General features: G+C 40.2%; 1 protein-coding gene across 1 annotated transcript in view; it reads right to left on the reverse strand.

The window, feature by feature from the left end:
- LOC136875010 (uncharacterized) overlaps positions 1–13,720 on the reverse strand; it is a 318,959-nt gene that overhangs the window by 86,870 nt on the left and 218,369 nt on the right. The window contains exon 9 of the mRNA XM_067148729.2: positions 5,748–5,812. Coding sequence (XP_067004830.2) covers positions 5,748–5,812 — 65 coding nt within the window. The remainder of the gene's footprint in view (positions 1–5,747; positions 5,813–13,720) is intronic.

Consider the following 13,720-nt stretch of genomic DNA (forward strand, 5'->3'; position numbering starts at 1 on the left):
TAAACCATAATGCGAATGTGTTTAGTGGAGAGACTGCAGCACGTGGTTGGTCGCTGGCGGGCAAACGCACATAGCCTGTTGTAACAGCGGGGCAGTCCGGGAGAGGAGAGGCGAATTTCAGAATATGTTATTCTATAGAATTTATATATATATATATCATAAAAGTTTCTGCAAATTAATTTCTAACGCGTTTACTACCTCAACATTTCTTCCTAAACCCCATATTACGAGAGATATTTCGAAGTTTGGATTTCGCGTTTCTTATAACGTAGAGCTTAAATTTCGAAACAAAATGTATCCTAAACTTTAAACGTGGTCTACTTTAGTCTAATTATCAAGTTTCAACAAAATATCTTTTGCAATCCTTCTGTGATGTTGAAGCGTAGGCATGCATACGTGCTAATATACATACAGGATGGGCAAAATGGACCTGACCCTGAAAATATTTGCAATACGATTGACGTGGGATTCACCCTTGTTAATGAACATCACAGAATATGCTGGAAATGGTCACAGCGCTGTTCTCGTTTTACCAAACTGTGAGACACGCGTAGCTGCTCTTTCTGAAGGATAGCAGTAATAGTGTTTTGAATGTTCTGCTGTAGCTCTTCCAGTGTGTGAGGGTTATTAGTACACGTGGCGATCGAGATGGCAAGTTGATTGGATTGCCTCTGCTGATTATCCTCTCCTCACCAACACCTCATGTACTCGTGACAAGGTTATCAGGGCGGTGTGTGCTTTTGCTCCGTCTTGCTGAAAATATCCATACAGTAATTCATCTTTTGTGAGATGAAACACATATGTATTAAACAGTGTCTGAACATATCAGTTAGCATTAACAGTTTGGTGAAAGAATCGTGTTACGACGTAGACACCAGATATTGTGCACCACACATCAATCTTGATGTTATCCAACGGATTTCGACGTATTGATGAGGATTTTCTGATGCATAATGGTCCGTGTTCTGTGAGTTCACATACCCTGACAGGCTGAACCAGACCTCATCTGAAGAAATGAACTGATGATCCAAAAGTCCTGACTCCACTTCACTCAAAAACTACCAGCAGACCTCAACACGCGAAGGTTCGTCTGGACGCTTTAACAACAGCAAATTTGTAAAGATACAAGTCATTTTTGATAATGTTTCGACACGACAATTTCATAATTCCCCCTTTCACAGATAAAAGGCGTTGACATCTCGTCGGACTTCGTTCAGTCTTTTTTTCACTCGAGCAATGTTTTCTGGTGTTCGAACTCTTTTCGGTTAGTTACGGTTTTTATTTGCTACAGAGCCCGTTTCACCCCATTTCCCCACTAAGTTTTACATTGCAGGCTTTGCTTGAGGTTTTGCCAAATCACTTCCAGTCTTACACTCTTGCGCAAACAGTTCCACACAGCGTTTCCACGAAGCGTGTTTCGCAAAACACTCGACAATGAACACGCCTTGATTCATCGTGAGCACCATTTTGTGTTGTATTCAACTGGTCACTCAACACGTCTGTTCCGCTCACTCACTCACTCACACGTAATGACACAGCGACGTGCTCGGGAAAGAGCATGCGGGAAATGCGTACACGTAGACAAGTAACAGCTACCGACTGGTGCCTCAAAATTACAGTTTCCAGCATTTCCTGTGATGGGAAGTTCTCCTGTTCATTAAGAAGGTTCAATTCCACGTCTGTCTTATAAATATTTTCCGTGCCAGTTTTATTTTGTCCACATACGTATATACATACATATGACCTGTGACAATAAAGTCCGGTGAATGAAGTCAGAACGGACGATCCAGCAACACTGGCGACACACAATGCTGCACCTGTGTAGCAGCAGGTTTTGACCACCTGTTCGCAACGTTGTTCAGTTGAGCATCGCGTGTGTGCCGTGTAAGACCTGTTTGACACAGTGCGTGTTTAGTGCGTTGGTTCTAAACTGCGAACAGGAACATGAATGAACAAAAGATTACAGTTTTGTTTTAAGCTTGGTAAGACAAAGAAAGAAACGCATGCGATGCTGGTTCGTATTTATGAAGATCAAGCACTGTCCTTGAAGTGTGTGTACGAGTGGTTCGCCAGTTTTTGAGGAGGCCGGGAAAGAGTTTCTGGCAAAAAAGGGGGTGGTGCAACTTCAACATCACCCATACTCGCCAGATCTCAATCCTCCAGACTTCTTCCTATTCCCACGACTCAAACTCGCTTTGAAAGGAAAGAGATTTGACGATATTCCTGACATCCAACGAAACGTGACGAGGCTTTTGAACACCATATCAAAGGAAGCCTTCCTGCAAAGTTCCAGGGCACGTATCGCCGATCTCAGCAGTGCATAGGTATGGGAGGGGACTACTTCGAAGGACAGTAAGATCACTGTCATGCATTGTTCATCTATGTTGATAGTACAGGACTTTTCGCCGGACTTTATTGTCACAGGTTGTATATACATATACGGAACAACATTCACCTTTCAATTTCAAAAGGTCGGAAACGAGCAAAAAAAAAAAAACAACTGAAATTTCCACAAAAATAAAAAGGAAAGCTGAACGTTAATGTTTTATATAGAAGAAGCTGGGCTAATTGACATAACGGGGGCTGAGGGCTAATGAGGGTAATTGAAATGACCAGGTTTATTTAGAAATATTCCAGACAAAGCTTACTTTATACTTTATTTTGAACATTTTATGTCATGACAGCCATTTTTTTGATAGAGTAAAATCTAACTGATATAACTGCGAATAACCTATGAAATGATATCACTGTCAGTTTTGGATTTGGGATCTTGGAATATAGAGGTGGACACACTACTATTAATCCTAAGAGGTAGCCCCTGGAACTAACCAGCAATAACATTACACTGATTATTGTTAACTAACGTGTACTCTACTTTGTCTCTTCTGCTGTCACTCACCTCCGTTTGGTGGCATTACTGATGCAATTGTATAAAAATTAACCCGTGAGCGAGGGGTACAACAACTAGGCCTAATGTAAAATAAAATATAGTAGGCCGTAAGGTTAAAACGCCAACTGTCAATATTCATTTTAAAATATGGTTGTAGACAGTAGATGAGTTCATTTAAAGGTAAAAGTAAATCCGACGTTCAAGGAAGGAATACAAAATAATATTATTCGAAAGTTTATATGATTCGATCAAGAAGGCCATGCGTGGGCCCTGAATGGTTAAGGATTAAGGTACGTGAATTCCACAAAGTAATTCATGTGACAGTAACAACGTTACTAGAAATATAATGTACAGAGTGAAATAGCAATGTTAGATAATAAAAGGGCGAAGACACGGCAAGGAGAATGGGGATTGAAGGACGCTTAAATTAGACGTAAAATTCAAAAGAGAGCGAACAAAGACTTGAGACGTTCTTTTAATATCCGCAATATGGACAGTTAAGAGTAGCAAGTTGCGCCGGAACATTTTTGTACTAATTAAGAAAGTAATAATGAAGCGGGGAGAGAAGGCAAGCAATGTGGCTGAGGACAGAACAAAGGGAATGGACCTAATGAAGAATGTTCCTTCGCCTTGGAGATTGCGACTGAGCTTCAGAATTTAGATATCTTTATGGGAAACGTGCGTTTAGAATTTTAATTCAGCGTTATCCACTATCAGATTATCCTGGTTTCAAAACGACAGATGCAGTCAACGATGTGGACAAAAATCTGTAATCAGATTGAAATAAAGTAAACTCCTAAGAGTTAGGAACTTGAACTACAGTATCTCTGTTAATGCGCTCAATGTTATATAAAACATTTTAATGTCTGTAACTTAGAATTTTTGCTCGATACTTCGGTTTGTCTCGGTTTAGGCATACAAAAGCTGAACACAGCACATGGCAGCTTTGTTTGTTAATTTATCTGTCACAGAACCTGAAAACTGCTGAATATAATTTTACGAAACAATATTTAAGTTCATGAAAATATTGACTGTAACTTAGGGTATAATATAAATTATTTGATTAGAACAGTGTGGAGGGGTAGTTAATATGAAGGTCTAAATAAGAATTCTCAAATATCTTCATTAATGTCAGTATAATGAAAAACAAATTGTTTATTAGTGAAATAAGCAATGGCCATCCGAGCATTTTCTTTGCTTATGCTGCCGAAACGTCAAAAATAGACTCCAAGAAAAAGTGAAAGACTTTTTTTTTTGCTAGGGACTTTACGTCGCACCGACACAGATAGGTCTTATGGCGACGATGGGATAGGAAAGGCCTCGGAGTTGGAAGGAAGCGGCCGTGGCCTTAATTAAGGTACAGCCCCAGCATTTGCCTGGCGTGAAAATGGGAAACCACGGAAAGCCATTTTCAGGGCTGCCGATAGTGGGATTCGAACCTAATATCTCCCGGATGCAAGCTCACAGCCGGAAAGATTTGTTGGGCATAAAAAGCTCTCTAGAAAAATCCAGGATGGTATATACCTATCTGTTAAAGGGAACATCAGTAAGCATTTTTTATAGTTTGCAGTAAAAAGATCCATATTTTGAGATTAATTACGTAATCCTCAATAATATTGTTATGATACTCTTTACATTCAATCTGCATGAATGAATTGAGAGTTCGCATAGTTTTATTGTGGGCCGATGACCTAGCCGTTAGGCCCCTTTAAACAATAAACAAACAACTAGTTTTAATGAAATTATACGAATGGTTTAAATAATCGTGGCAGGCATTAGCTAACACACGGAAGGGCTTGGGATAACGTCGCACAGGAAAAACAACTCATGTCGCCTACAAGGAAATCTTATGAAGCCTATCACCACATTTCAAAATCACTCCAGTGTGAAGCCGTGTAATATGACGACTTCAGCAGTATACTGGATATGCCGTGGTGAAGAACGACGATTGCGCACAGCTGGTACTTTCGAATCAGAGGCCAAACTGGTCGATTTTCGAATGTCAATAGATCCACGAAGACATGAAAAAATTAATGATAAGAATGTCGTCCAACTGATAATAGACTCATATAGTTATAATAATGTTATTTGTTTTACGTCCCACTAACTACTTTTTAAGGTCTTCGGAGACGCCGATGTGCCGGAATTTAGTCCCGCAGGAGTTCTTTTACGTGCCAGTAAATCTACCGACACGAGGCTGTCGTATTTGAGCACCTTCAAATACCACCGGACTGAGCCAGGATCGAACCTGGACTCATATAGTGAACTGGAACTGTCTACAAAACGGACGTACTTGCAAAGGATGGTAGTGAATTGAGACTTATAATTAACCTTCGTAGGTAATAACTGATTTGATTTGGAGCTTGAAACAAGGTGTTATTACTCATTTCTCGCTAGCAAATAACGTCTATGACGGTAGTTTATATTTTCTGTCAATAGTCCTTTGGTGAGTTGAATGTTTCTTCCTTCAGAATATTTGGAAGTTTCTTCTCCAGAGTGAAATGTAGAAGAGGGATGGCTGAGAAGCAGTCATTATTCCTTGAGGACTTCTACAACATAGCCGTAAAGATGGTATTGAGTTTTGTGCTCGGTTGAAACTCCCAGCACTTTGCTACTATTACTAAAATAGTGTGCTACACAGTTACTCCACTGTGTAAAAATACGTCTATATAAATGATTCAAAATTATTAAAACTATAAAAAAACCATATCAAGTCCATACACGGAAAGTGGTCTTGTTAACTAATGCACGACTTTTGAGGCTGCTGATGTGTTGACTCAGCTACTGCGTATCATGTCTCTCTAGCTGTTCATGAACTTGTCGAGAGGACTTTGGTAATGCAATGGTGGGTACTTACCAGTCTGCACCTCGATGACGTGTCCGTCTCGTCGATAGAACATCATACACAGGTAGCCGCTCTCACTGTGGGCAGAGAAAGTAATTAAAGCTTAATTTTGTACAGCATTAATAATGACATCAAAATGTTCTGTTACTGTTAAACAACTTATATCTATTAACCAAGATTATACTATTCATTAGGGTCACAAACTCTGGATATACCAACGTTGTACATCATTAAAACTTTTAAATGTGAACTGAGATTAATACTGTCCAGGTGTGTGTGGCGAAATAAGAACATTTTGTCAGCTGACCTCATATGTGCCGCTCCTCGAAAACGGAATACTTAATTTACGCCAATGCTATTTTATACCTTGTGAATGCAGAGTTTAAACATGCATGTTGGCTTAGGAACGACGGAGATTTACACATTTCGTTTTTGCTAGTTGTTTTACGTCGCACCGACACGGATAGGTCTTACGGCGACGATGGGACAGGAAAGGGCTAGGAGTGGGAAGGAAGCGGCCGTGGCCTTAATTAAGGTACAGCCCCAGCATTTGCCTGGCGTGAAAATGGGAAACCACGGAAAACCATTTTCAGGGCTGCCGACAGTGGGGTTCGAACCTACTATCTCCCGAATACTGGATACTGGCCGCACTTAAGCGACTGCAGCTATCGAGCTCGGTGATTTCGTTTTTGAACCATCACGCTTTACAATATGTGAAAGGATCGAAAAGTTGTGCACATTATCCTACTTACAAAAGGAAAAATCTAGACAAAAAGGTTTATAAACGAACAATGTTTCTTTTCTCTTTTGATCAAGTGAATGAGCTGTCTGGGGACAAGAGGGACGGTGTGGCATTGTCACTGCCCTCTCACCAAAGTGGCCGGGGCTCGGATCCCGGTCAATGTATCTGAGATTTTTGAAGCGAGAAAGTACACCCCGTACACCCCATGTTCCATTGCTGATTGCGATATCAACTGTCTAGTAAAACTACGACCTTGATTACTTGATTTGTTTTCTAGAGACATTTTACACAAGCTTGACATCTTTACTGCACCTGTCTCATTAAAGTCTGTTTAGTCAGTTTTTGCAACAGATTTCACTTCTCCCGAATTGAAGTATAGACCGCTCAGGAAATTTTTCATTGGACTAAATAAATTAAAGTCCAAAGAATTCTCAACTGTAAGGTGGGTGCTGGAGCATTTCCCAGCCAGACTACTCAAATTTATTCGAACAAGGAATTGCAACACGCGGGCGAATATTTTCAGGAAGAATTCTGACATTTGTAGCATTTTCATTACGTAGTTTCTCACGAAGGGCACGATGTAACTTTCTGGATGTGTTAACGTAGAACATGGCGCTTTAGAAGAAACTCTACTACGAGAACGCTCTGCATGTCCAACATCGTCACCACTACGCATTTCTATTTTACAGACTGCGTAAAATTAATTCAATAAAAAAAAAGATAGGTACAATGCACCGTATTTAAACATTTCCTTGAGGTTTTAAAAATTCTTATAAATACTTACAATTCTGAACCAATAATATTTTACATTTCACAAAATTTATTTCTTAGACGTGAAACGTCCACAGTCTGCTAAATTACTTTTTACGGTTTGGAGCGTGTTGTTGATTTTATGTACATTTTGTACAGGTCGCCAAAGTTCCGAATGCATTTTAGTATTCTTTATCAAGATAACTGGTGTACCCCTCCTTGGTCAGAAGAAATGTCTCCCCAGATAGTTAAAATTAACTACCTAGTTTACGATAATCTGATGAACTCGATTTTGTAGTTAAAAAGAAAATGTACAGTCGCGTAAAAGAAGAAAGAGCGCACGATGTAATGTTTGTTGTGGATATCCATAGGGTTTGTATCTACATGGAAGGTGAATTATATTGTGATAATAATTACGTCTGATAAAATATAATAATACAATATAATACGCTCAATTTTTCTGTGTGACTACCTCTATTCGTTAAAATACTATCGGATACTAACAGAAGCCATTCATATAAGCACCACGCATGTCTCTTAAGGAGTAGGATGCAAAGGGTTCTAATGCCCCTTACCTTTGTACAAAATGGAATAGAATGGATCGCCCTATTTCTGACCATCCTTTCCCGCAGGAATTAACCTGGTGCTCATTTTTGGCATAAGCTGATTGAACTCTGGAGCTATTTTCTATACTAGCAATATGGAAGTCTCGTTCCTAAAGTTTTTGACTTCCTAACAGACAATCGAAACCTCGTTCTTCTCCGGGACACAAGGATACTTTCAGCACAACTGAGGACATTCAACTTAAAATTCTTTTTTTATTTCCGATATTTGCGTTCTTATGTACATAATTGCTGTAGACACATAAACGGCTCAATATATATATTACGTTCGGTGATATAGAAATATAAAAATGATCACTCTATGTTAACTTATGCGGTTTTGAACGTACTATTTTCAGTTGTTCATATCACAGTTAGACACCTATGTGTTAGAGTTTACTTTAGATCAAACTGAACTTTAGTTCAAATATGGTTTATATACAAATAAAATTACATTTCAAAAACATACATTTTCTAAATTTAATGTTTGATTATTCAAATATTATAGTGTTAATCCAATTAATGGCTGCCCAGCCGAGGTGGTAAAGGTTTAATGTTTTTCCTTGGCATTTAGACTAGTGTGAAATGTGACCGTCCTTTGTTTTCTCTGAGACTATGGTTTCCTTGTTGATGTTGCATTGTTTACCTTGTAGTTCAAACTCAGCGAGTCTCCTCATTTCAAATAAACGTTTGAATCTGCATCGTATACTGATCCTTTATAAACTATTGTTCTACTTGGTACAAAAATTTCCGACATCTTGGCGACTGTGACAGGACATGGAGAAATTAAAGCGGGAGCGAAATTTTGTGCTACCTTTATTTACGCGATCACTGAAAAATTCAAACAGAAATAGGAAGAAATCTACTTGTCGAAGACGTTGTTAGTACAGGATTCTAGGTACTTCACGACAAAGCAGAGCGTCTTACTACGATCAAAGATCGCAAACGGATCTATGGTTCTCAGCTGAGAACTTCAACGAACAGATATGCGAAAGAGAATACGAAGCAGCCGAGGCCTACAGAGAGGAATGGATAGCACCCAAGACTAGTGAATATCATGCCGGAGAGCAGCACTGAAGCAAATTTCTCCCTATCCTGACCCAAAAGAAACTTACAGCTACCTAAATTTGAACTGAAGGAGTTTGTTGGTAATGATAGAAATTGGTTAGATTTCTGGGAACAGTTTTGCAAGATTAATGATGATGAACCATCAATGAAGAGGACAAGTTCCAGTATCCAATACAAGCAACAGCGCCGGGATCAAAGGGAACTTGCAGAGGAGTTCCGCCCTTCAGGACCGAACTATAGCAAGGTCACTGAATAACAAATCAAAGTTCGTGATAGGTGAACTATTAATTAAGATATACTGCACGATCGTGAAATACTTGATTTAGTAGCGTCTCATGCAAGAGATCCAGATGTTAAGATTATGGGGACGCTGTATGAAGGTTAGAAACACAACCTCGAGCTTTAGAGACCCTGAGAATAGCATGGGAGAAATACTCTGCTATGTTCAATCAGTATTGTCCGAGGACATGTTAAGAGCCTGGAAAAGGCCACGTAATCCAAACAGAGCGGAAATTTGTGGTCCCAGTGACTGTTTATCAAATTTACTGTAGTTCTTGAAGCTTGATGTTGAAAGTGAGGAGCGCCTTCAGTTAGGCTGCTGTATTTCTAGGCATAGTAGGAGCGGGAGTGGTAGACTTGACTATGGCTAAACAAGCAAAGTACCTACTGCCATACATATTAGGGTATTCTAAAAGGCATACTAGTGATGTTTAATGTCTGTGTGTGTAGTACGATAAAACTTCACATGCTGCGACACAATATTTCAAAGGTGTCATTAGATGAGAAGAGGGCTTTGCTCAAGGAAAGGGCTTGTCGTTTTGCATGCTTGAAATGTGGTCACAGTTCCAAGAGGTCCAGGAACGACGTTAAATGTCTTGTATGATTTAAGAATCATGTAACAGGAATGTGTCCAGATTTTCCCATGCTGTCTAAGAGTCAGACAGTTGAGTCTGTAGAAGAAAAGAGTGGCGAGTCGCAAGCTTACTTCTCTCAAAAATCTGCCCAACTATTTTTGCAAACAGAGATGCTTAATATTCATGAGTTATATTTTTGGGCTTATGCCGTGTAAATAATTGTAAACACACTCAACGTTTCGAAAGGAACCTTGCCTTTCTTCATCAGGAGACAAAAGAGAAAAGAAACGACGTATTGATGGTTGGTAGGAGAAAGCAATAAGGAAGCTTCAAATGGTGCCCAAAGATGTAAAGGGGACGCCATTTTAGCCCAATGCTAGAGGCAATGAATAGTAACAGCAAAGCATTACTCTCTAATGGTTCTGATTATAGGTAGCCTTGATTCACTGAGGTTGTAACCTGTATCGCGGTTGAAATTATCTGGATGTTTACGTATTTCAACCGCCTCCCTGATAATTCTTGGACGATATTGCTTTATACGGGCAAGAACATCCACTTCTTGGAACAAGACATCATGACCAGGTGCTAAGGCATGATCAGCAACAGCTAATTTATCAGGTTGGTTGAGTCTGATACATCTGGTATGTTCTTTGATGCGAGTACACACCGTTCTCGAAGTATGCCCAATATAAACCTTGCCACAAGTACAGGGAACTCTGTAGATACCAGGTTGTTGTAATTTAGACAAACTATCCTTAGTTGGTCGCAGGAGTATTGTCTTTATGTCTACATTTGTTTAGAATAATGAATGAAATGTCAAGAGCAACGTTTAAACCCACACCGACTAGGAATGTGTCTACCTATCGCGCGGTATTTATTTTACGACAAAACTTGGTGCCATGACTCCGTTACACATTCTTGCGACATCCTTTAATTTAAAAAAAAGTCATTACTGTATTTGTACGACCGGGCGAGTTGGCCGTGCGGTTAGGGGTGCGCAGCTGTGAGCTTGCATCCGGGCGATAGTGGGTTCGAGCCCCACTGTCGGCAATCTATCTGCGTATGAAACATATACATAAAATTTGTTTCGATTACTTCGTACAAATGCCACAACTTGCTTTACGTCGCACCGACACATATAGGTCTTATGGCGACAAATATGATGGGAAAGGCCTAGGAGTGGGAAGGAATCGGCCGTGGCCTTAATTAAGGAACAGTCCCAGCATTTGCCTGGTGTGAATATGGGAAACCACGGAAAACTATTTTCAGGGCTGGTAGGTTCGAACCCCACTATCAGCAGCCCTGAAAATGGTTTTCCGTGGTGTCCTATTTTCACACCAGGCATATGCTGGGACTGTTCCTTAATTAAGGCCACGGCCGATTCCTTCCCACTCCTAGACCTTTTCCATCATATTTGTCGCCGTAAGACCTATATGTGTCGGTGCGACGTAAAGCAAGTTGTGGCATTTGTACGAAGTAATCGAAACAAATTTTATGTATATGTTTCATCCGCAGATAGATATAGGTAGATCTCATCAGATATGTCGATAGAGAATGTGTTATACTTGTATTCGAGATTCACAGAATTAAAGCCTCAGAGACTCTTAACTTGGGAGCTTAGATTGGCGACCACGGGGCCCTCACGTAAATCCTGGCATTCCTTCCACTTATTTGTGTCAGGCTCCTCACTTTCATAGCTATCCTATCCGAATTGCCTGGGTCAACTCTTGTTTTTTCCGACTCCGACGGTATTAGAGCATTCTATGCCTAGGGAGTCTTTCATTTCCACGCCCTTCGTGACCCTTGTCTTTCTTTGGCCGATACCTTCATTTTTCTCTCTGATTACTGTTGTATAAAGACGTTCGCCTAGTTGTACTTCCTCTTAAAACGATAATTACCACCTCCACTTCACAGAATTAAAGAGCTTTCGATTTCTCTCCATCTGTCCGGCGATATAAAATGCCAGTGCAAAGAAATTCGAAAAAGGAATATTGATAATTTTATGTTCAGTATGCAGAGTTATTCACTTTACATGGGTAGTTATTTTCCACAATTCGGGATAAGTGAGTTCGAATCCCGACTGTCGGCAGACCTGAAGATGGTTTTCGGTGGTTTCCGATTTTCACACCTGGCAAATACTGGGTCTGTACCTTAATTAAGGCTACGGTCGCTTTCTTCCTACTCCTAGCTCTTTTCTATCTCATCATAGCCATAACACCTATCTGAGTCGGCTCGGCGTAAAGTAACTTGTAAAAAAATATAATTTTCCAAATTTTTCGCATAAGTTGGATTGAAATGAGTAATAATTTCGTCTAATAGTGTTTCTACATAGGTTAATTCGGGACATAGCCATTTATAAGGCAGTAAACAGTTGTCCAGTCCCCAAGTCAGAGGATTTAACCACATGAGGCTAAAATCCCTGACCCGGTAGGAAATCGAATCTGGGACCCTCTGTACGGAAGGCCAGGATGTTGACCATACATCCAGGACGCCGTACTTTAATCTTTACAATTAGTATTTCTCAATTAAAGTCCGTTCACCGTTTTCCCTAGGGTGCTCCTCTAAAGGAGAAGGGGTCCACATGCTCTGCAAGAGAAACCACAGATTGATGACAACAAATGGAGTGTACTGAGTGATACCCAGCTTGGTGGCCCGGGAAGGATTGGAGATGTCTCGGAAATGGCTGAATTACCGCGAGCTATGGGGGCAGGGGGGTGGAATCGCCCAATTTGTAGCCAAAGCGTAGCCGTTTTTGTTGGTTAGGTTGCCGGGTTATGTTTGGAGATCATTTAGCTAGCGAATCCCTTAACGAACTTACGACGTGCTTGGCCTGTTAAGAGAGAGTGTATGTCTCGGAGCGGCTGGCTTGGCTCGGCTATTCCTCACCCTACAAAGTGCAGCTTCAAGCAATGGATATCTGTCTCTTAATTATAATCTCACGCAGTGACTGTCTTAATATATTTACATAGTGTGACGATACTCTAAACAGAATTTCGAAGAATACAATATCATTACATAAAGCGAAATGATGAAAGGTGTGGACGTTTGAACATAATATAAGGAAGATTAATGCGCTCATAATAAAATTACTCTTCTTTCGGTGAACACACTTTAATTAATGAAACATTAGAGGCGGTCTGAATCGAACGGGTTATTATTATTATTATTATTATTATTATTATTATTATTATTATTATTATTATTATTATTATTATTATTATTATTATTATTATTATTATTATTTTGTTTTTTACAATCTGCTTTACGTCGCTCCGACACAGATAGGTATTATGGGGACGATGGGGCAGGCAAAGAATAGGAGTGGAAAGAAAGCTACCGTGGCCTTAATTAAGGTGTGAAAATGGGGAACCACGGAAATCCATATACAGGGCTGCCGATAAAGGGATTCGGACCCACTATCCCCCGAATACAATCTGATAGGTTAGTGACTCAAACCGCACAGCCACTTGCTTGGTCGAACGGTTTTGTCTCGGACTGTGGGAGTATTTTACGAGCACTTTGACCGGGCGAGTTGGCCGTGCGCGTAGAGGCGCGCGGCTGTGAGCTTGCATCCGGGAGATAGTAGGTTCGAGTCCCACTATCGGCAGCCCTGAAGATGGTTTTCCATGGTTTCCCATTTTCACACCAGACTACTATAGATCAAGTGTTGTTCACATTTAAGGAGGGAACTGCTAGTCCCGTCTTCGACTGTTCTGCGAATATGATACTACGCTTGTACTCGGCCAAACATTTTATAGTTGTCCGGCCATGTCCCTCTGTATACCGTCATATAGAAAACAACACCGTATAGCGAATAGATTACAGCCAAATGCGGCGGTTCAGTATTGCGTAATCAACGTGGACAAATACGTGCAGAAATTGTGTTTCCTTTTCTTACTTAAAAATTAGATGAGCTATTTCATTATAAGAGATCAATTCCTAAGACACTCCTGTGGACTATTTTTACAA

This window comes from Anabrus simplex, chromosome 1 (genome assembly GCF_040414725.1).
Source record: "Anabrus simplex isolate iqAnaSimp1 chromosome 1, ASM4041472v1, whole genome shotgun sequence".
Lineage (NCBI taxonomy): Eukaryota > Metazoa > Arthropoda > Insecta > Orthoptera > Tettigoniidae > Anabrus > Anabrus simplex.